The following is a 23,353-nucleotide window of genomic DNA, read 5'->3' as shown; positions in this document are numbered from 1 at the left end:
GTGTTTCTGCAGATTTAACAGGCTCCCACAAAACAGTCTATTTGTAGCTTAATACTTTGATGGCAAAAGGGTAGCGGAGAATGGGCTGGCATTCACTTCGAGAGGAATAGAATCTAAGAGCAGGGATGTGATGTTGAGGCTTTATAAGGCCCTGGGGAGACCTCACGTGGAGAATTGTGAACAGTTTTAGGCTCCTCGCGTGCTGACATTAGAGAGGGTTCAAAGGAGGTTCACTAGGATGTTTCTGGGAATGAAAGGGTTATGTGAGGAGCATTTAACAGCTCTTTGACCTGTACTCATTGGAATTTAAGAGAATTGGGGGTGGGGGGGTGGAGAGGAGAAGAGAGAGAATCTCATTGAAACATTTTGAATGTTGAAAGATGGTTTCTCACGGTGGGAGAGTCTCAGACAAGAAGGCACAACTTCAGGATTGAAGGGTGTCCTCTTAGAACAGAGACATGGAGGAATTTCTTCAGCCGGAGGGTGGTGAATCGGTAGAATTTACTGCCACAGGCCAGGTCATTGGGTGTATTTAAGGCAGAGATTGACAGGTTCTCAAAGGTTATGGGGAGAAGTGGGGAAAATGGATCAGCTTGTGATTGAATGGTGGGGTAGACTTGATGGGTTGTCTGCCCTATTTCTACTCTTGTGTCATGTGGTCTAAACTCAGGCACAAGGTCAGCAGGCTGCAGGCCCTGATTCTCTCCTGCAGAACTATTTAACACATATCAGTGGTCTTCAACAGGCAAGTTTACCACCTGTTATTCCAGCAAAAGGGCTGGGAAGAGACAAGCTCATTTATTTTTGAAAGGGTAGTCAGGGAGGGGAATTCAGCTTGATGCTGGTAGCAGCAGTACATTAAAGGGAGGGGAGGTTGGAGCCCCAATCGCCGCCATCTGTGCCCTGTCGGGCATTGGTCTACTTTCACCTGGAAAATCAAAACAGCCTGGCCTGGTTTGTCTGATCCAAATTTAACCTCATCGGTGAGAGGCTCCACAAATTCCACTGGAACGTCAGAGGTACATAAGCAGTACAATTAGTGTGATGCTCTTACAGCGCCAGCGATCTGGGTTCAAATCTGACGCTATAAGGAGTTTGCCGCTCTCCCCTTGTCTGCGTGGGTTCCTTCCCCCCCCCTTTAAAACATGGGGTTAATATGGGTGTAATTGTGCAGCTCAGGATGACAAGAATGGGCTTCTACCGTTCTATAAATAAAGTTTTAAAATTTAAATCCTAGTTTGTGAATAGAATTCTCTAGCACCCATTCCTTTACAAGAAATCAACTCACCAAGGTGATGTCATTAATTTAAACATGCATCACAGTAACAGCCTGACGAGCCCAAGTTCGCTCATTAACCTACAAACCCCGTACGTTTCGAAACCCATGCAGACAGCCTTCCAGCCCACGAGCTGCTTCTCTCCTCCAGTGGAGGCTACCTTATTTTTAATTTAAATGTTACTGACAGCAGGGTAGAACCAGAGTCAAACCCAGATCGCTGGCGCTGTTAAACTGTTGACTGCACCTTCTGAAACACCATCTGCTGCTTCAAACTGAAAATAAAGTCTTACCCCTCAAGGCAGAAACAAGACTTATTTACTCTTTATTGAAAGACATCAACCGCACCAGGTCACCAGGACTGCCAGAGTCAGTAACAGTCAGGTAGTTTCGCTTGGAGCTCTGACCACATTTTCCTTCAGGAAGGGTTGGTACATTTGGCGAACTCGAGCGACCTCCTTCTCGGTGGGCGCCTGCCACTGGTACCAGCTGTACCAAGGCCCCTCCTGCTGAGGAGGCGGCGGCGTTTTGCCCACTGCGCCGTGGGTGCCACAGTAGTCTTCTGGTCGGACCTCAACGTGCGGCACTTGGAACCTGAGCAATCCTGCAGCAAGGAAATGGAATTTAGCAGGACCTGCACCCCCAGATCCTGTGCCCTCACCCTTGGTTAAGCGCGCTAACCGTTCCACACTCAAATTCTTGCATTCGCAGTGATTTTGAGCCAAAATCTTAAAGGAAACCAGCTTTATGGATTCTTATCAATTGTCAGCACAAGAGACTCAGGGAAAATGGCTGGAAATCATCTGGGTAACTAAAGAGCAAGATATTGAAGGGCACAGGTAGTCTCCTCACGGTAGATGATTAGACAGGGGTTCAAGGATAGAGGGGCAACAAATTAAAACAGATGCGGAAAAATTTCTTTAGCCAGAAGGTCAGCAGTCGGTGGAAGTCATTGCCACAGACGAATGGAAGTGAGGTATATTGAGAGGTATTTGATTAGTCAGGACATCAAGGGCCATGGGGCTGAGTGGAAAGATGGATCAGGTCATGATTAGAAGGTGGAGCAAACTCAATGGGCTGGCTTTGGCTCCTATATTTTGTGAACCACTCCGCCTCTCTCCCCCACCACCGTGAAACAGTGCTGCCACACTTCCTACCGTGATCCTTCGCATCCTGGATTGCTTTGGTCAAGTTCTTGAACTGCTTCCTGCAGACTCCTAGGATCAAGAGAGATGTGGGGGTGGGGGTCAGCCTCAGTGAGAGAACCAAACACGTGCACCATCAGTTGAACCAGACCCCCAGGGAAGAGAGATGCTGCAAAAAGGGGGAGAGGACAGTATGTGAATCACCTCTACCCCTTCCGGGGGGATTCCAAGGACAATGCGACCCATGAGAGGGGGAGAGAGGGCTGCGTTTGGCCCCCAATGCCCCACCTTGAAGTGGGACACAATAGTTGTGGTTGACGCTTGCCGAGAGCCACCTCATAAGAACATGATTTACAGAGTTAAGCGCTCGCCCTCAGATCAGCCCAGTTGTGCCAGTAATGCATGAACCGGTGAGCCACAGCACTAGTGGAAACCCCCCCCCCCCCTCCCCCTGTTGAGCGAGTGCAAGATTAATGAATTGGGTCCTTACCTGTTCTGGTGGGATGGTAGGTTTCACCCGAATGAGAACAAATGAACTGCTCCAGGAGTTTGACATTCTGTGGGACACAGACCACATTAGGACCACATCAGTGAGACTAACATGGTCACCTTAACAGGGGATATCAACCCATTTTTTTCCCCCCACACACATTCCACCTTAATTAATCCCTTACTCACCACAGAGCACCCATGCCATAGGTGGGTAAGGGATTACTTAAGGTGGGATGTGAGTGGAAATAAAAGGTTTGAAACCCTCTATTTTAATCGTCCCTAATTGACTCATTATGTGCACGGTTTCTTAACTCCAAAGGAAATGAGCTAATGACCATTTTTCTAAAGCAAAATATTTCAGTAACAGGAAGGGCCTGTTACCATGCTGTATGTCTTCATTTATTTATTTGTATTTAAAAATCCCCAGCCTCTTAACCACCGTTGTCAAACGTGGCCTCCCTGCCTGCCTGTGCAGGTGGTCACGTGTCCTCTTCATCTGAAACTTATTCAGAAGTCACATCACCTGTCAATCAAAGTTGGACTCCAGCCACCCATTAGTGCACACTTTGCCATTGGCTAATTTAAATCACCAAGGATCATTATTGGCTGGAAGCACAGATTAGCACTGTATACAACACCAACACACAGCACATTCTTTCTCATTGCCCAGGCCCCAGACATCACTCCACGCCAGGTCACTACTGTGGACAGCTGAGCTGCAGTAGAGCTGCACCCCCATTAATCAGGGAACTGGATGTGTAAGAATCCCTGTTTGTAGTGTGTGAGCCAGTTTAGTATAGGTGTGCTGCTGTCGGAGTCCAAGGTGAATGTCTATAATATCGTCGCTTAAGTAAAATAGTGATCGAGTATCATTTAACGTTCTCCCCGTTTGTTTCCCGTTCATTTATAAAAGCCACATGTGATTGTAACACTTGTGTTTAGTCCACCAGTGCATTGTTAAACCCAACAACCCCCCCCCCACCCCAAAGTCAGCCCCAAATACATGACTGTCCCGCAACCTGGAACCAAAGCCAGAGACAGCCAGTGGAAAGGCTTACCCGGTAGTCCACCTGAATCTTTGGGTCTCGACATATGGGGCAGGGATTGCCGCTGACCTTGTCCCCCCTCTGCAGAAGGAAAAGAGCAGGTGAGAGTGGGACAATTGAACAAATAGGGCAGCAACAGCCCAGGTCACTGTTGGGATTTCATCTCCACACCATCCCCTCCTGTCACGAGGCGATGAGAGTTTACTGTCGTACCCACAACAGAGATACGCCAAAATTATTACAGAGTGTTTCCCCCTATCCGAAGTTCTAAATAACAAAAAAAATCCATTATCCAAACATTGTTTTTGCGGAACCGACATGATGTCATAAGTTGAAAAAAAATTTATCGCCCAACATGCCCATGTGAAGCTCTGACGCCATTTTGATAACTCAGCCCTCGTATACTGTACAAAGATACAAAAAAGGTCTGCCGTCAGCACTATGGATGTCAGTGAAAAGGAGAACATGTTTACATTTGACTATAGTTGTTTTTTTGGGACATATTAAACATTATTTCGTGCTCAAACGCCTGCTCGTGTTTTTTAACATTGTTGTTTAACCGCTGATACAAGTATTTTGCCTGATGCTGCTTAAAGCCATTGTTCCGTTAACCAAAAAAAACCCAATAACCAAAAACCGTCTGGGCTCCAAACGTTTCAGATACGGGGAAACGTTCTGCACTTGCTGCAGCCACATAGGTACGCAAGATACGCCAACTAGAGTGGCAAAAATCAGCCGTTCTCAACCTACGCACAACCCCCCCCCTCCCAACTTAGTTTCTGGGCCCCCCTTCGCTGTGAAGCAGTCAGGTTTAATTGGCTTCTTCCCTATTTCTCTCCTACATTAAAAAAATGCAACATTACGCGAGGTAAAAAGAAAACAAGGCTTTTACTTAAATGTGCTGTGCCCCTCCCCCCTCCCCGGAGGCATCCCATTGAGAATAACTGGTACAAATTAACACGATAGGCCAAGACAAACAAAATATAAAAGGAAAGATGGACAAATATTCAAATTGGAAGTGCAAGATTTTGCCCGGACTTCAGGAACTGAATTACAGGGAAAGGTTAAACAGGTCTGGACTTTATTCCCTGGAGTGTAGAAGAATGAGGGGAGATTTGATCAAGGTATTTAAAATTATGAGGGGGATCGACAGAGTAAATATAGGTCGGCTTTTTGCACTGAGGGTAGGAGAGAAACAAACCAGAGGTCATGGATTAAGGGTGAAAGGGGAAAGGTTTAGGGGGAACTTCACACAGAGAGTGGTGGGAGTGTGGAACGAGCTGCCAGCAGAAGTGGAGAATGTGGGCTCAGTTTTAACATTTAAGAGGAATTTGGACAGGTACATAGATGGGAAGAGTACAGAGGGCTATGGACGGGGAGCAGGCCACTAGGACCAGGCAAAAAAAATATGATTCGGCACAAGACTAGAGGGACTGAGGTGGCCTGTTTCTGTGCTGTAAATGTTCCATGGTTCTAACAGAGTAGATAGATCTGTTGGTGGGCCTGGGGTAGTTTATGGTGAGGGTAGTACAGTGAGGTTTAAGAGCATCAGAACTGTTGGAATTTAAAAAAACTAGAGAGTGGTGAACCTCTGGAATTAGCTGCTGCGGGCAGGTGTGGAGGCCAGGTCGGGTTGAGTGTAGAGTATCTTAACAGTCAGGATATCAAAGGTTACAGGAAGGCAGAGGAGTGAGAAAAGAGATCAGCTCATGACGGAATGGTGGAGTGGACTCGACCGGCTGAATAATAGTTGGGCACAGACTAGACGAGCCTGTTTCTGTGCTGGAGAGTTCTACGGTTCTCTTACAGGAAGCACACAGAGGCAAGCAGTGAAAATGTACAAGCTTCCAAAGCCACCCCTTGGCCTCCTTCATTCCATGAAAAACAGTTGCAGTCTCTCATTACAATTCACACTTACCTAGTCCCACCATCACGACCATCAACCTTGTAAATCTTTTATGCACCCTCTCTCTCGTTTGCATCTCAGCTCCACGCTTCAGTACCTTTTGCAAATCGTATTGTTTCTGCGTGCATAACCTTTTGTGGTAAGGAACGCAATTTCCACACGTTGAGAATGAAAGTGATTGCTCAATTCACTCCTGTTAGTTTCAGGTTACAACACCATAGAACTTAAGAGCAGAATTAAACCATTCAGCCCATTGACTCGGTTCTGCCACTGAAATCATAGAACATTACAGCACACTGTAGGCCCTTCAGCCCACGATGTTGTCCCGACCTCTTAATCCTCCATTTTTCTTTCATCCATGTGTCTCAGGGTCTCTTAAATGCCCCTAATGTCCCAGCCTCCACCACTCCCAGCAATGCATTTCAGGCACCCACAACTCTGCGTAAAAATAAAACTTTCACTCGACGTCTCCCCTAAACTTCCCTCCCTTCACTTTGTTCAGAAATCCTCTGGTGTTTGCTACTCCCGCCCTAGGAAACAGGCGCTGGTCATCCACCCTATCTATGCCTCTCCATCTTGTAGGCCTCTATTAATTAACTTCTCATCCTTCTTCGCTCCAAAGAGAAAAGTCCCAGCCTTCCAAGACATTTTACAATCCAGGCAACATCCTGGTGAATCTTCTCTGCCCCCTCTCCACCGCTTCCACATCCTTCCTGTAATGGGGTGGCCATGGCCAATGGCTTTTTCCTTTCAACCCCATTCTCCTGCCTTCTCCCTATAACCTTTTGTTTTCTGCAGATCAGAGTTTCTGATCTACCCTCCACCATTTCGAACACTTCAATCATACCATTCAAAAAAAATTCAAGCAAACGTTTTCCTAAATTAGCTCAAACTCTGGTTTGCAATGAATCTCAACAAATTTTGTCAGCCCTGCTGCTGGTGAGAACCAGTGGAGAGCAGAGACACTGCACTCCCCAACGCGGTCTGACCGCCCAGTCTGACAGCCAACAGCCTGTTCAAAGTGGTTAATTTTAAAATTCTGTGACCACGGGGTCTGGCCCCAAGATGGCAGTGCCTATGTTTGACAGCAGACTCCAGGGAAGCAGAGGACTGGTGCAGGCACCAGAAAACTCGGAGAACACCCCTCCCCTGTTTGAGGAGAACCAGGGGAGACCCTAAGGGATGGTGACAGTCCAGTGAGGGATTGAGGCTGAAGAACACACAGGCAGCGGGCTGTTGGTGACTCGAGGCGGGGAACCCACACAGGCTGCGGGCAACTGCGGTCAAAGGGCTCACACCAGGCTAGAGACTGGCTGAAACCGAGATGTGAGATAGGGTTTCCTGATCATGTCAGAGATTTAGATCTGGTTTCGACTGAAGGATATGTGGCTGAAGAGGCTACAGGAGCACTGGAGGCAAATCACGGACACTCAGTGACTCTGGGGAGAACTCTCTTTTGCTTCTCTTTCTCTGAGTGTAAGAGACGCCGGGCAATTTCTGCTGATGGCGAATCTTTGCCTTACAGTAGACAAAAGGAAATTTTGTGTCTCATTACAATAATTTTGAATTTTCTATCTCCTCCACGTCATCCACCTCAATCCACTTGCCGAAAGATCCCAAGGAAGCCAACCCAGCAAGGACAGGGGTCAAGAACCGAAAGGACAAGAGGAGCTGAGAATAAGAGAGTGCAGTGCTTACGATGCAGGTTTTCCTGGTCTTCTGAGGTGGGATTGCACCCTTGTGGTTTCTCCGATAGTCAGCCCACACTAGCCGATTGCCATATCGCTCAATGTATTCTGTAGCAGAGTAAATAAGGTTAGGAATGGGTTCACAATTAGGTACACACCCCAACATGTCAAACAGACCGCCCCTCCCTATCATCTGCCCCACAGTCCCAGAGTGGGGAGGGGGGGTGCGGAGGAGGACAATGTGTGATCCACTTGGGGGGGGGGAGGGGGAGGGGGAGGGGATTTGGGAAAGAGGACAGTGAGAGTTATTCTCATCTGATTGGACGCCTACAATCCAATGAAACAGCATTCTCCAGACCTCAGTGGAAAACATGCAGATACCCAACCAGACATAATGCACATACAGACAAACAATATATTTGTAAGACAAGTATTTCATTAATAAGCAAACATTGTTTCATGAATATCAGTGTCGGAGGATCAGTGTGAGCAGTGTCTTTGGTCGTTCAGCATTCTCGCTGCCCGTTGGAAGAAGTTGTTCCTCAGCCTGGTGGGGCTGTCTCTAATTCTCCTGCATCTCTTACCCCGACAGGAGCAGCTGAAAGATACTATGTGCAAGATGGAAGTGGTCCTCAATGATATTTGTGCACCTTCTTCAGGCAATGATCCCAATAGATCACGCTGATTGGGAGAGTTGGGGTAAGAGAGGTCCAAGTGATCCTCTCTGCCACTCTTATGGTCCTGTGGATTGATCTCTGACCCATTTCTCTGAGGGAACCATATTACGCTGTGATGTAGTCGGCCAGGACGCTCTCGATAGAGCTCCTGTAGAAGGCTGACAGGATGGTGGCCGGTAGCCTTGCCCACTTCAGTCTTCCCAGTTACTGCAGTAGCTGTTGCACTTTCCAGACAAGTTAGGAGATGTTGAGTGTCCAGGATAGGTCATGAATTAAGTGAACTCTAAGGAACTTGATGCTCTCCACTCTCTCTGCTACAGGATTGTTGGTGTGTAGTGGAGGATGGTTGTTCCTGGTCCTTGGGCTGGCACAACTGGCATAGGGTTAGCGCAACTCCGTTACTGCATCAGACCTGGGTTCGAATCCTGCACCGTCTGTAAAGAGTTGGCAAGTTCTCCTTGTGTCTGTGTGGGTTTTCCCCCAGGGGCTCCAACTGTTCAAAATGTACTGGGGGTGAAGGTTAATTGGCTGTAAATTGGACAGCACGTGGGCTGAAATGGCCTGTCATTGTGCTGTATGTCTAATTTTTTTTTCATTTAAATTTTTAAAATTCTGAAGTTCACTATCCACCAGAGGGGGGAAGAGTACAAGCTGCATGTAACCCCACCCAAAAGGGTGAGACAGTGTGACCCACAGACCCTTGGAGTCCTAGAGGAGAGGACTGGGTGTCCTTCTCATCACTGATCTAAGTGGCTGAAGTTCACTCTGTGGCAGCCTCTTGGCAGGGAGAGTGTTCAGACACCTTACAGACTGCTGCATATTGGAAAACAGGTCACCAGTGCTGTAAAGGCATCAGTGTAACCATTACCCATTGCGAATTCTTTGCAGAAAAATATTTTTCCTCAATACCCTGGTATCTCCAGTGGGAAATCCTGAGGGAACAGCTACGATTCTCCAGCCTCTGAGTCAGAGATTTTGCCTGTGGCAAGTCCCTGCTTCTTCCATCAGCTTGATAGTGGGTTTTGTCTTCCAGGTGAAGGCTCAGGGGAGGTTCACTAGGATGATTCCATGAATGAAAGAATTATCGTATTGAGGAACTTTTGACCCCTCTTGGCCTGTATTCAATGGAATTTGGGGGAATGGGGGAGGGGTCTCATTGAAACATTTCAAATGTTGAAAGGCATGGACAGAATGATGTAGAAAGGTTGTTTCTCATGGTGGGAGAGCCTAGGACAAGGGGACACAACTTCAGGATTGAACAACATCTGCTAAAACAGTGATGCGGAGGGATTTCTTCAGCCAGAGGTTGGTGAATCTGTGGTATTTGTTGCCACAGGTGGTTGTGGAGGACAGGTCATTGGGGGTATTTAAGGCAGAGATCGATAGGTTCTTGATTAGCCAGGGCATCAAAGGTTATGGGGAGACAGCTGGGCAGTGGGGCTGAGTGGGGAAATGGATCAGATCATGATTGAATGGCAGGGCAGATTCAATGGGCTGAATGGTCTATTTCTGAACTTATGTCTGAAGGTTTCCCTTCACACTTTACAAGGTGGCCCAAATACAGAGTAGACCAAGTACCTTCACTCTCCAGGTACTCCCACGGCCGTTCCCTGTAGCGAGAGAGAGTGTCAAACGTTGCCTGGTCTGCTGCAGTGCTGAAAGGCTGGCAAATCCTCTGTTGCATACTCCATTGCAGAACCGCATTCTGGAACAGTGAAGGAAAGCGCAGAATTAAATCTATTGCAATATCACACAGGGGTCAAGCCCTCCTTCCCTCTCTGCCTTGCCAACTAAGTTGGAATTCTAGGCTAGTCCCACGCCTGGATTTGGTCATTCTCTCCAAAGTCTTCCAATCCATGCAATGGCAATGCTGCCGCTAGTGTGGACAGCGCTCCCTCATAGGGTCCAAATGCCCGGTCTGCCAGCTTTAAACAGCCTGTTACAGGAACAGACAAGTGGTTTACTTAAAATCCTGTGCCTGTTGGTTCTGGGCCCAAGATAGCAGTGCCTGTGTTCGGCAGCTACCAGGAGGGTTTGCAGACTCTGGGAAGTCCAGAAAACTGGGAGAATCCCCCCACCCCATACCCCTCCGTTTCAGAAGGAGAAGCGGAGAGGATCCTACATGACAGTGAACATGGCGGCAGACCAGTGAGGGATTCTAAAGCTGAAGAGCACACAGGTGGTGGGACATTGGTGACACACTTTCACAATAGAAGCACAGATTATCCAGTGCACATGGAGTAAACACAAAAGTCCATAGACACCATGATTGATTCATACCTTGATGAAGGGCTCAAGCACAAAACGTCGGTCATGTATCTTTATCTTTGCTATATAAAAGACACTGATTGACCTGCTGAGTTTCTCCAGCGTTATGTTTTACTTCAACTACAACGTTTGCAAACTTTCGTGTTTTATATAACCATATACTTCTGACTACTGCAAAACCCTGCAAAATTTCTTCGAGGGATGCCTGTCCTGAAGAAATTCTGCTTTGTTCTCCAAAGAGAGTTCTGTAGGATTCTCTCTCACCACTCCCCATCTGTAATCCCTGCTATTCTCAAGCAAAAGCATATCTTGATGAAGGGCTCAAAGCTAAAATGTTGGTCATGTATCTTTATCTTTGTAACATAAAGTGCACTGTGATGGATTACGTTACATTTTATATTGTATATCTTTCTTTGGCTTGGCTTCGCGGACGAAGATTTATGGAGGGGTAAATGTCCACGTCAGCTGCAGGTTCGTTTGTGGCTGTCAAGTCCAATGCGGGAGGGCAGACATGGTTGCAGGGGAAAATTTGTTGGTTGGGGTTGGGTTTTTCCTCCTTTGCCTTTTGTCAGTGAGGTGGGCTCTGCGGTCTTCTTCAAAGGAGGTTGCTGCCCGCCGAACTGTGAGGCGCCAAGATGCACGGTTTGAGGCGATATCAGCCCACGGGCGGTGGTCAATGCGGCAGGCACCAAGAGATTTCTTTAGGCAGTCCTTGTACCTCTTCTTTGGTGCACCTCTGACACGATGGCCAGTGGAGAGCTCGCCATATAACACGATCTTGGGAAGGCGATGGTCCTCCATTCTGGAGACGTGACCTACCCAGCGCAGTTGGATTTTCAACAGCGTGGATTTGATGCTGTCGGCCTCTGCCATCTCGAGAACTTCGATGTTAGGGATGAAGTCGCTCCAATGAATGTTGAGGATGGAGCGGAGACAACGCTGGTGGAAGCGTTCTAGGAGCCGTAGGTGATGCCGGTCGAGGACCCATGATTCGGAGCCGAACAGGAGTGAGGGTATGACAACGGCTCTGTATACGTTTATCTTTGTGAGGTTTTTCAGTTGGTTGTTTTTCCAGACTCTTTTGTGTAGTCTTCCAAAGGCGCTATTTGGCTTGGCAAGTCTGTTGTCTATCTCGTTGTCGATCCTTGCATTTGATGAAATGGTGCAGCCGAGATAGGTAAACTGGTTGACCGTTTTGAGTTCTGTGTGCCCGATGGAGATGTGGGGGGGCTGGAAGTCATGGTGGGGAGCTGGCTGATGGAGGACCTCAGTTTTCTTCAGGCTGACTTCCAGGCCAAACATTTTGGCAGTTTCCGCAAAACAGGATGTCAAGCGCTGAAGAGCTGGCTCTGAATGGGCAACTAAAGCGGCATCATCTGTGATGGATCACGTTACATTTTATATTGTATATAGATATGTTTTAAAGGAGATAAATTGTGGGGGTTTTAAGTGCAGGTCTCAAACAAACAACACAGATTTCATTTAAAATGCCAGAGCTCTGCTCAAGCCAGACAGTCCAGGCTCCCAGTGGCTTTGTAAAGACAATGGAAACAGCTTTACTGAAGAACTTCACAAGTAGGTGTTAACTGGACATGCTGTGGAGTAATGGATTATTGTTTTGGAAAACACCGATGACCGGACGCAGAAGATTGGAACTGGTGCTGCAGTCTGTCTGAATGCAGTTTGCTGTTCTAAGGTCATGAGGCTTTACAAGCAGAGAGAGAAATGTTGTCTGCAGCATGGCAAGCTGGCAGTTTGTTTCAAACCTCATTTTGAAGACTGGTTGCAAGTTCATCCTGTTCAAACCCCTTGTGGTCCATACAAGAGGAGACGGCTGGCTGTATAACGTTTCGCCTGAGATAAGGGAAACAGAAAAGGAACTCTGTGGTGACCTGAAAGAAAGAGGTTATCATCTGGAAAACCCTGATAGGGCAAGTTTCTTTGGCAAGACACTGAAGTGGTTGATCGGAAGGAATCAGTTTGTGCCCAACGAGCAACAAATCTCTCTCTGAAAACTGACAAGAACCTTCCTGAGTGGTAACCATTTACCTTTCAAGCACCAAAGCCTGGGGAACTTCATAAATGTTAAATTCTGTGCACAGTATAAGAATTGCCCGATACCAGTGAACTTGGAGGTGTGAGAAGAGAGATTGGACTGTGAATCAAATAACTTTTCTGAACTTACACACACTTTTACTTTCCAAAACAATAATCCATCACTCCACAGCATGCCCAATTAACACCTACTTGTGAAGTCCTTCAGCAAAGCATTTTCCATTGACTGGGAGCCTGGACTGTCTGGTTTGAGCAGAACTCCAGCATTTTAAATGAGATCTGTGCTGTGAAGTGCTTGTTTGTGCCCTACACTTTTTTAAAAACCCTGCAGCGGCGAACGCCGCAACGCAGGTGAACCAGCTCCATGTGTGATGGATGCGGCTGTCAAGATGGCGCCGCTGGGTTCGGGCTCTCTCGTGGCTAGAGGAACCGCGCACGCGCTCTCGGCTGCATCACAGCTGACGTGGGGGCAGTACTTGACGGTCGCCTCTTAAGACGCAGCACACGGGCTTTTGAATTATATCAGTTGGGAACGATACCGATTCCAGTGCATGGTTTCTGTTTGTGTTTCCTCCGTGTAGCTACCGTTACAACCCCACAATTTATCTCCCAAAAAAACCCAGATCTATACACATTATAAAATAATCTGTCACACTTTTAATCTGGGGCTCTCACAAAATGATAGATTTTTAACCACTGGCAGCCTGCAACGTCGAAGGAGGCTAAAAGGAGAAGCCTTACCACTGTGGCCCTGCTGCTGCTGGCCTCAGGAGCGCCACTCCACCTTTCACATGGCCCCCCCTCGATGGATTCGTTTGCCAGGGACCAAGATGTCCAGGAACACCCCAGTGGCACCGACACCGGCCCCCACACACATATTTTCCTTTACACCCCCTGTGCAGACAGTCCTGCCCTCAAACCTACAGCCAGCAGCCCCACCTCCAGACACTCAACCGGCAACAAATAGCAAACTCCACGCCGGTTCCACAGATGGAGGAAAACGACAATGCGGCTAAATCTCTAGGAATAAGATGATTCAAAGACAAGGGTTTATTTTAAAGAGGGGGGGGTGAATGTAGTGATATGTTTATCCCTCGTACAGCATTCCCTACCTGTGCTGTTTGTGTATGAGGCTGGGCCACCCATCTCCTAGATCTCCGCCCCTTACAACCTAGCCATAAAGGTCAAATACCCTTCCAGGCATTCCTGCACCTTGGATCTGGGCCAGCCTAGAGCTGCTTTCAGGTGCTCAGACACAGATATTGCGCTGGCAGACGCCTTTCTGTCACCCAAACGCGCCGGCTGAAGGAGAGCCACATCGAAGCAAACACTGGCCCCTGTGGACTGTGGCCCTAGTCACTGCTGCGTTCCCTTCCCCTCTCCAAGCCCTGATTCTCTTTTGAGATATCTTCAGACCTTCAATTTTGACCTCTTGTTTATGTCAGCATGTAACTGAGCCAACTTTGGCAGCCCTGCCTTCAGCTGTCAAGGTCCTGATTTTTGGAAGCAATGTACTATTTTTTTTATCAAGTTTTTGATTATGTGATCTAATGCCCCAAAGTAGTTTTTTTTTAAACCGAATAAATACTTTGCGACGTTAAAGTCACTAACTAAACGTAAGGCGGTGTTGTTAAATTGTGACCTACCTGATGGCAAGTGAAAGAATATTTAATAGGATATATTATATATAGGATATTAAATATCTTAGAAGGATTGTGTCTTGAAGGCTGCATTCACGATGCTGCGTTCAGGTGCAACGGGGGATGCTCGGAGCCGGAGATTATACTTACAGTAGGAGGGTGAGGTAAGTGCTCCTCCTGGCCGGTTCTCCGCTTTCAGGTGGCCATCCGACAGCCGCATCGGGGTAGAAGAGACGGCTTTACAGTCAGGGCGTTCTGACCAGCTGAAAGTCTGGCGTTTATTAAAGCCGATCATTCCCCCTGCTCTCGACTTTGTGGTCACTGATAGACCCTACCAGGCAGGGGTGGGTTGGGGGGGGGGGGGGAGGCGACACACTCACAGATGTTTAACCGCAGGCAGCCTGTTACGTAGGTGGAATCTAAAATTAAAAAAAGGAGCCTTACCACCGTGAACCTGCTGCTGTTGGCCCCAGGAGCAGCCCTGAAGTGAAGCCACAAGCCCCTCACCAGCGCCGCCATTTTGGCCAACCCCGCCGGGTCAAATGTCACATGGCGCCCAGCACTCCCTTTCAAGTGAAAAGAAGCTTCCAGGCGCCCGGGTTTTTTTTTCCCAAAAAGGGAAAGAAATCAGCGCGTTCACTCAAATAAATTGGCATGTTCCTCTCCTTTTCGGAACGAATTAAACCCGCCAGCGGCGCAACAGCGCCCGCCTGGGCCCGAAGGCTTTCTTTCTATCAAAAAGATTTCACCGGGCTTCAGAAAACGTCGAGTTTAAACATCCGTCGGGTTTTTTAAATATCGAGCTGGTGTAATTTGGATTTTGAAGGGGGAGGAAAACGCCTCGCGGTCACGTGACTCGCTCCTCCCGGCCGTCTGCGAGCGCGGTTTTTCTTTCCTCTGACCTCTTATTCCCCTTCGACGCGCCCATCAGGACCGGGGGACGGGGTGAAAATGTCAAGGACGGTGAAATTATAGTGATTAAAACGCTATTTTTTATATTGTTGGGGAGGTTTGACGCCTGTGCTGCACTGCGCATGCGCCAACTGAAATATCTGCAACTCATTCTGACGTCACTGGCCGCCCGGGAAATTCATCGACGCGAACTACTCCTCTTTTGATTATATTTTTTAAACCAATACAATGATTTTCCCGTTTCTGCGATAAACAGGAACGGTTCCAGGAGGCCGCTCGGAAAAAAAATCAACTGCGCCGGTGGTGGGGCAGCCAATCAGGGGCGGGAACTTGGCCCACGTGACACGGAGGTCCTCTGTGACGTCCGCGCCCGAAGTAGATAAACCGCGACGCAGGCGGCTGCGCCATTCCAGCGTTGGGTGCGAGGTATGTCATTTGTTAAGGGGTGTTGTTGGGGAAGAGGAAGCCGATGGGGTGGGGGAGTTCACCAGGAAACAATGGTCTGATTTAAACTTTTAATCATTGATTTACAAATTAAACTTTTATTTTGTTGCACGGTTTATTTAATCTTGCCTTTTTTTTCTGTTTCCCTCCAGGTTTTTTTTGACGAAGACGACGACGACGGGGAAAAAAAAAGTCTCTCCCTTGTGCCCGGGGGCTGTGTGTGTGTGTGTGAGGATTAACAAAAGCAAAAACAGCCGCACCTTCCCATCTTTTCATGTGGTTTTGCTGAACTTCGTTTTTAAATGCAAAAAAAATTATTGCGCAAGGAGAGAAAATAAGTCATAATCCCACTAAGCTCCTTTTTTAAACCAACAAAAAAAATAAGCTTTGAGGTCTTTGGCCAAACAAAAAAAAGTCATGAGAATCTCTTTAGCAAAAAACTTGTATTGCACATAAAAAAAAACTCAAGCCGCTGAAGGAGAGTTTGATAGTAAGTTTCGCTTTTTGGCAAACAAAAGAAAAATCTCGGGGAGGGGGTGGGAGTAGGGGGGATAATTAATGTTTTTCTCTTTTAATGTATTAAAACTTTGTGGCTTATTAATCAAGGGCGGGGAGGACAATGTAAATTGGGAGTTTTAAGGTTTGCAAACCATGAGCTCACACACAATTATTTTTTGGTAATAAAAGCGTAATTTGGTGTGCTTTGGATTCTGTGTGCTGAGACCAGGCCTGTGCAATCTGTAAATAAAGATTGCTGTGAGTAATTCTCCCAGGGAAAAGAGAGGTAAAAGGGTTGGTGGCGTTTGGTTTTAAAAGTTTTTGGTTTTGATGTATTTTGTGCTGCTGCTTAAGATGGCGGCCGCTCTCCTAAGATGGCGGCTGTGGCCTTTTTTGTGTTTAAAGAATGTTTTCCTTCCTTCACTGGCCATCCCCTCCCCCAGGAGCGAGCCACAGAGAGGCTGGATGACATCAGTGATGACTCATGCGAGGTGACGTAACCTTCACCCCCCCTAGGTTTTTAAAACAATGGATACAAGCAGTGGCTACAAACTTGCCCCCCCCCTTCCTGGGGGGGTTTTTGGTTGGATTCTTCAATTGGGGAGGGGGGTGTTTAAGGCTTCCTCCTCTCCAGTGATGGCAGACTTAATCCTAGGTGATAAATGATTGTTTCCTTCCAGCACCAAGGACTCGTGGATCCCAGGCAGATAACCTTGTGTGGGTCAACCTTTTGTTATCAATCTACTCTTAGAGTACTCAGGACAGGTTACCACTGGACCTTGGGTAAAATGGACTGCAGGGCTCAATTATTTAATACTGGAGCTTTGCTTGCATGGGTTTTTTTTAAAGAAAGTCCCAGCACTGTAAGGCTGGTGCATAAAAGGGGGAGGTGAAGCTAAAACATCAGGGACAGCCACATGCAAACGGGTAAGCGAAACCTTTCTGAACGTTGATTGCATTTCACGACTTCATTGCTGTTTTGAGTTAGTGTTTGCCATTCTAACCGATCCATAACAGTATTCGAGAGCTGCATGCAATATTAGAAACATTTTGGCGTTGATCCAGTGAGTCAGTTGGATTCCAGAAGCCCACCCTCCCCTTCTGACCGAAATCCCACGTTTTAATTGATTCCCCGTTGCGTAATCACCTTTTCTAACGTGTTGAGAGGAACCGTTAAACCTCCAGCACATCGGCACGGCTAATTGATCACTTCGCACTTAACCCAGTGTCGCCTTGATTCTGGCCACAGAACCCCGCCCTCGTGGGGGGGGGGGGGGGAGGGCCGGTATTGAAAGCCAATGACTTTTTAAAAAGCAGACCAGCAATGGAGTCGTGTTACGTTTTATTTGGGATCGAAGTTCAACTCTTTCCAGGGAAGGAAACTAATTGTGCCGTTTGGGTTTTAAGCAGTTCATCTTGATGACCTGCCCTGCTTGAATATCATTGTAGTCCTTTTATCTGGCCCAGTGGTAATGTCTAGTGATGCCCAACTATGAGTAATTTCTTGTTTTCACTTGTTAAACCTTTTTGTTTGTATCTAGAATTCAACGGCACTGACGTACATTGAATTTTACGGGGTGGATAATAAGGATATAAGCTATTCTCGCATCACTAATTACATGCAAATCGAGAGTGCGAACCATGTTACAGATCTCTGCTATTTGGTCTATATATACTGTGTTGTAGGAAACCGTGCTGGAATTTATCACTGGACAATGTTTTATGTTGTGTTGATTTGCAAGAATTGATCATTATTTCTGCTCTAGGAGTCTTACTGCTAGGATAATGCACAATATAATTTTAAGCACTAAAACACATCCTAATAAAACCATAAGTTGCATGTTAACTATAGTTCAAACACAGCCTTTCTCTACATGTGCAGCTGTATAAAATTCAATTTGCCAGGTCTAACAGTTGTCTTGGCAACTGTCTTCAGCTTTGTTCCAGTACATTTCTATTGAACTTTGATAATACACCAAATAGAATGGAGGCTGTGCTGCCACTGTTCCAGTGGAGATGCTGCTCATTATCAACTCCACCTGTAAAGCAGGGACTTTTTAGCTTTCAGGGTTGGCTTTGAGCCCAACACTGATTTTATTTCCTCCACTTTTATTTGCAACTGAACTTCTAAAGCAAGTTGCTATTTGCCTCTTCCAGGTTATAAAGGAAAGACAGCTTTATTAAAAGCTTTGAGACTTCATGGCTTTTTGTACCAGTAGAAGAAATAAGTTTGCAGATGTGTTGTAATAGTAACTTACATTTTACATGCACAATTATACAGGTTTAATAATTGCACTTTATAATGGGATAATTAACCTCTTCTGTATTTAGCTCCCTTGACAGCCTGCTAAATGCCTTGGCAGTTCATCTTCCACCAATATTTTTTCCATAACTATGCATTTCAATTAAGTGAGACCCATCAACTGCAGATGAACCTTCAAGCCTGAGGTAGCTCTAACAAATATTCGTTTCACTTCTCCTTGAAAGCAGACCTCTTAATGATTAGTGCAAATAATGTATGGAGGCGTGGTAAGTCCGTCGATTCGCCACCTAATGGGATCATGGTTTTGTGACCAATGTCATGTAAGGTAGTTATTCCTGACATGTAGGTGGGACAATTTCCATTTTTTGGGCAAAAAAATTCTGCCACTCAGAGCCAGTGCTCCAACCAAGCTTGATCTCAATGAACAGTAAATTAAAATTTACTGCTGGCTAAATAGTATAAGCTCACAACTTGATTGCCCTGCCAATCTGATGAAATCCAGTGCAAGCATCATTCAGGCATATATCAGGCAATTTGCAGGCAGATTGGTGAGCTTGCAGCCCTCTACATGGTGGTTTAGTTTGAAACTGGACATTACTATAGCAGTCATTGCTGTAGATAGAGCAGTATTCCCTGGGAACTGCAATAAGAAGTATCTGAAAGGTAGACGGCAGAGTTCTGGGACTAATGCATTTTAAGCAGCTTCTGAAAGTTGGCTTTTTGCCATTTTAAGATAAAATTCAATCAGCTAGTGACTTTTTTCCCCCACCCCCACCATCTAGCACTATAAATACTTAATGCAGGAATATTTTTGAAGCAAAACTTGCTAGTTGTAGATTGTCTGACTTGTGTGTGAATCATGACTATCCTGGTCTCAAGGCAAACCCTATGGGTTTCGGGCTTGCATAGGGGCAATTTCAAAATCTGCCTCTTAAATTCCCTGAAGCAAATTTTGACATCAACAATGCAATCAGAATTTAAATTCCCTGGCAGGTGATTGAGCAAGAGCAGGTATTCTGGGGAGGGGGTGGGTGGAATTGGAGCAGAGGGTCCTGTCCATGTAAATAGTAAATACCAGTGTAGCATGATCACCATCTTTTAAAGGTGAACATTTCATGAACAGATTTGTCTGCATCATGGGGAAACTTGAAGCAGCACTTGGAAGTTATGGAGACTCCCCAGTGATGCAAGAACAAAGCTATTAATATCTTTTTTTCCCCTCCCATGTAGTCTAGACCATGGATGTTGGCTGAGCAGTGACTGGTGGGATGCTGAACTGTGGATCATCAGTGCCTTGTTCACTCATTTTCTCTAGTTCTGTGCACAGCCTGTTGAGGGCTGAAGATTCGGTCTGCAGGGAGTCACGACACCTGAGCCTGAAACAAGACGGCTGTGGTTGTCACACCATCTAATGACAGGACACACTGTCCTATGAAACATCTCACTGTTGCCAATCCCAATTGCATTCAATCACTAGAAGTTTGCTCCACCAAGCTGTACCAGTGATGATTAGAAATTGGCTAGCTCAATTGGAGATCTAATTGTGAAGTTTATGCCCAGATTGACTAAATTTTCCAATCCATGCAAGTAAAACTCAGTATGCTCTGACGGATGTAGGCTTATAGCACTTCTTCTGTTCCTCTGATCAGTAGGCATTAGCATAGATGGTCCTTTATATATAATTAATAGCTTGCTCCCCTATGAAATCATGTCATTTATTCCAGTTGATGTCCACACCATAATCCTGTAAATTTACATTATATGTTAATCCTAAAGCTACAATTTTTGTAATCATTATCTTAACAGTGAAGCAAATTCCATTACCTGCTTCATGCATCATTGAATGTCTGCAGAAATAATTGCCTACATGAGACCTTATTTGTAATCTGAAGTGCAAGAACAATATAGTATGAGTCTTGTAGAAACTTTCATGTGGCAACATATGAGTGCCTTCTGAAGTAAAACCATTTCAGTTTGCTGCTTTAAAACGTCCATTCATTTGCATTAAAACATCTCTAACCTTTGTGTGCAGTGTTTTGAAGTAGAACAAATTGTATTTGTCTTGCATAGGTTGCCTACAGGCTCTAATGCCTTGTTAAAGTTTAAGTAAACATAACACAGAAAACCCTGGTGATCAAGTGATTTGGTCTAAGCATTAAAATGTGAAATGTTATTTTTAGAAATAATTGACAAGGGAAGGGGGCTTCATAGGACTTTGCCCATATTCTGGAAGATACCTGTCAGAAAATGCTATCCCAAGAACTTGTTCTTGAATGGAGTGATGTGCTTGAGATGATGGATGCTCATAAAGAAGGGATGAGGTATTCCTGGGTTATTAGGCATGCCCAAATATAGTACAAATGTTTAAATGTGAGCTGTTAAACGACATACCTTGATAGCAGTGTACGTGTGGTGGGGGGGGGGAATGTTGCCTCTTATGAGGCGTTGTGCAGTTTGTTGTATTATAGCAACACAATTATAGGTTTAACCCAACAGGACTTGATCAGAGCACTGCAAAAAGCATTGTGCTCCATTTCATTTTGTTTTGGCCCTTTGGTCAGCCTTGTGGGAGCTTCACTTAACCTGGGTTCGGCCCAGTAAATTACTGGTGACAGTTGGAGTTTGAAATGAGTGCTCATAAACAACGTTTTGACATTCAACTACACAAGGTGACTTAGGCCGGGTATACTAATGCCAGGTGTGGTGTGGCTCATGCACTTTTCATGCTTTTTAGAATCTATAATGCATCCATTTATCAACAAATACATTTTCAGAAATAGTCCAATGATTTTGTAACAGGACAGAATTCCATTCTTTCTATTTCAACGATCAACATTCTGTCAGGTGCCAATTTGGCTTCCTGGCCCAATTATGCACTACCACAACATTTTTTTTACCAAAGTGGGGAAGAAAAAAAAACTGATCTCTTTTATTTTGTGTTTTTTTAAGGTAATTGATACAATGGGTTCTGGGCCTGTAGATCCAAAGGAACTCCTTGTAGGGTTGGACTGCCTCCTTGGTAAAGATGGGGAAATTAAAAGTGCCGACGGTGTCATTAGAATTTACAGGTAATCCTTCACTCTGTTCCATGAAATTACACACAAACTACATTGTTCTTCCACATATTCGGTCATTCCTTTTGTTCGTGCTGTACTATTATATGTACGTGGGGCACCCTTGCTGTGTCGGCACCCACTAATGTGGATAGAAGCCATTTGACAGCCACTCCTTAGGACCGTAACTACTAATGTCTTTGAGAATATGATTTGTGCACCTTGCTGGTGTGTGGCTGTGACTATTGTACTAGTGGTTAAACCTAGGAAACTTGGTGGCTATGATCCAATTCCTTTCATTTGGTTGTCTACCATTGCCATTTGAGATTTCCTTGTGAGGGGAGAGCGTGGCTTTATTTTGTTTAGACATTCAGCATGATAACAGGCCCTTTTGGCCCACAAGCCCATGCTGCCCAAATACACCAATTTGATGGTTTGAATGGTGGGAGGAAACCGAGAATGTACATACACATTACAGACTGGGCCAAATACTAACGCCAGTCGCTGGCTCTGTAAACAGCATTGCACTAACTCTGCCACCCTTCTTCATGTGAGCCGACATCAGCCAATTTCTTCGCTGGTTGTCCCCAAAGATTCCCTTCTCTGTTAATCCTCAATATCCTTTCTGTGGACCACAATATCGAAGATTTCAGGTGGTTGGAAATCCCTTGGGATGTAGTACAATGACACTTTGCAACCACAGCCTTCTTATTGACTTAACAATGAATTGGGGTGTTCATTCAGCAATGCCCACCATCAAGTGACACCTCCCTACCTCCTGCTGCCCAAAAGTCCTCACATTCTTGGCAGACTCTTCGAAGATAAATTGAAGAGTTGAGGTTCCATTTCGAATCCAGTGGACACATGAAAGTTCTTCATTTTGATTGCATGGCTGGATAATTTCATCGTTTTCAGTGCAACATTTATTAACTACTCTGCTTCATTGCCTTTTTATTTTCAGGTTGATGAAGGATTCAAAAAAATTAGTAAGCAGATGTATGTACTTAAACATCCTGCTGCAGACCAGGTCTGAGGATATCCTAAATCAGTAAGCAATATACTTTTGTTAGTTTTTTCATCAGTTTTAATTTCCTCCTTTGGCTAAATTGGTGCTTGCATTCCTTGCACTGCTCTTTACATATACCTATGATTCATTCACTGCATCTCCCCTCCAGTGTACCTTGGACTCAACACTTGGGTATATTTTCTGGTGAAGATTAATTTTTATTTAAAAATTTTAAATTTAGGTCTTTTTAAATATCTTAAAAAGAAATTTAGATATACAGCATGGTAACACCCTCTCAGCTCACAAATCCATGCCATCCAAATTAACCTACAACCCCCCCCGCCGCCCCATATGTTCTGAACAGTAGAAGGAAACTGGAGCCCCCGGGGAGAACGTTAAAACTCCTTGCAGACAGTACCCTGGGTCATGATCGCTAGTGCTGTAACTTTTAACTATGGTTTTTTTAAGAAAAAGTGATCAGTGCCCAAAATCCATCATGACCAACCATGCAGGTGGCACTAGTGTGGGTAGGACCCTTTGGTGGACATGGGCAAGTTGGGTCTATTTTCATGCTGTGTTACTCTTTGGTTTACTCCTCTGCCCTGTCTCAGTGGTACAGTCTATTGACAATATCACACTAAATGAAGATGATACAAGATTGAAAATATTTAAGAATCCCTGATTAAGTGATACCTTCTTTTTAAAACTTGTTTTCAAACCCTGTATGATCTTCCCTTTCCTATCTCTTCTGTCCTATGGAGTCGGGGGGGACAATACTGCATTTTGAGTGTTCTCTGCATTCAACAAGATCAGTGCTGAAGTTTTGCCTCAAGACACCATTCTCATTACTCCTTGAATGTCCAGAAATCTGTTGCTGACTGAGTGTCCATAGCCCTTCAGGGGTAGGGAATTCCAAACATTCTCTATTCTGGGTGAAGAAAATATTCCACAGATGTCCTTTACAGCGTACCCCCAGTTTGAGAA

At 45.6% G+C, this 23,353-nt stretch overlaps 2 protein-coding genes across 10 annotated transcripts in view; one reads left to right on the top strand and one right to left on the bottom strand.

The window, feature by feature from the left end:
• Positions 1-1,584: 1,584 nt before the first annotated feature.
• mrps18b (mitochondrial ribosomal protein S18B) lies at positions 1,585-15,572 on the bottom strand. 4 transcript variants are annotated; one of them, XM_069919369.1, is made up of 7 exons: positions 14,638-15,188; positions 9,809-9,935; positions 7,564-7,661; positions 3,972-4,040; positions 2,912-2,978; positions 2,434-2,493; positions 1,585-1,880 (listed from the first exon to the last, which is right to left on the bottom strand). In XM_069919369.1, the coding sequence occupies exons 1-7, from the start codon at positions 14,710-14,712 to the stop codon at positions 1,657-1,659; spliced, it is 720 nt and encodes a 239-aa protein (XP_069775470.1). In that variant the 5' UTR covers positions 14,713-15,188; the 3' UTR covers positions 1,585-1,656. The 4 variants fall into 4 exon arrangements, with proteins under 4 accessions (XP_069775470.1, XP_069775471.1, XP_069775467.1 ...); XM_069919370.1 differs by lacking the exon at positions 14,638-15,188 and adding an exon at positions 14,344-14,579; XM_069919366.1 differs by lacking the exons at positions 1,585-1,880; positions 2,434-2,493; positions 2,912-2,978; ... (1 more) ...; positions 7,564-7,661; positions 9,809-9,935 and adding exons at positions 9,949-12,352; positions 14,344-14,612 and having other exon boundaries at positions 15,096-15,572.
• Positions 15,342-23,353, top strand: part of ppp1r10 (protein phosphatase 1, regulatory subunit 10) — a 28,730-nt gene continuing 20,718 nt past the window's right edge. For 2 of the 6 annotated variants that reach the window (XM_069919365.1, XM_069919360.1), the window contains exons 1-4: positions 15,523-15,605; positions 15,702-16,039; positions 21,260-21,378; positions 22,325-22,411. In XM_069919365.1, the coding sequence (XP_069775466.1) occupies positions 21,272-21,378; positions 22,325-22,411 (194 nt within the window). In that variant the 5' untranslated portion in view covers positions 15,523-15,605; positions 15,702-16,039; positions 21,260-21,271. The other 4 variants (XM_069919362.1, XM_069919361.1, XM_069919363.1 and 1 more) reach the window with 4 other exon arrangements.

Source organism: Narcine bancroftii, chromosome 2 (genome assembly GCF_036971445.1).
Source record: "Narcine bancroftii isolate sNarBan1 chromosome 2, sNarBan1.hap1, whole genome shotgun sequence".
Taxonomy (NCBI): Eukaryota; Metazoa; Chordata; class Chondrichthyes; order Torpediniformes; family Narcinidae; genus Narcine; species Narcine bancroftii.
This window is presented reverse-complemented; position numbering and strand designations above follow the sequence as displayed.

What these genes read in the sequence shown, in the direction of transcription:
- mrps18b (XM_069919366.1), bottom strand. Translation starts at nt 11,800, where the DNA reads ATGTTTGGCCTGGAAGTCAGCCTGAAGAAAACTGAGGTCCTCCATCAG.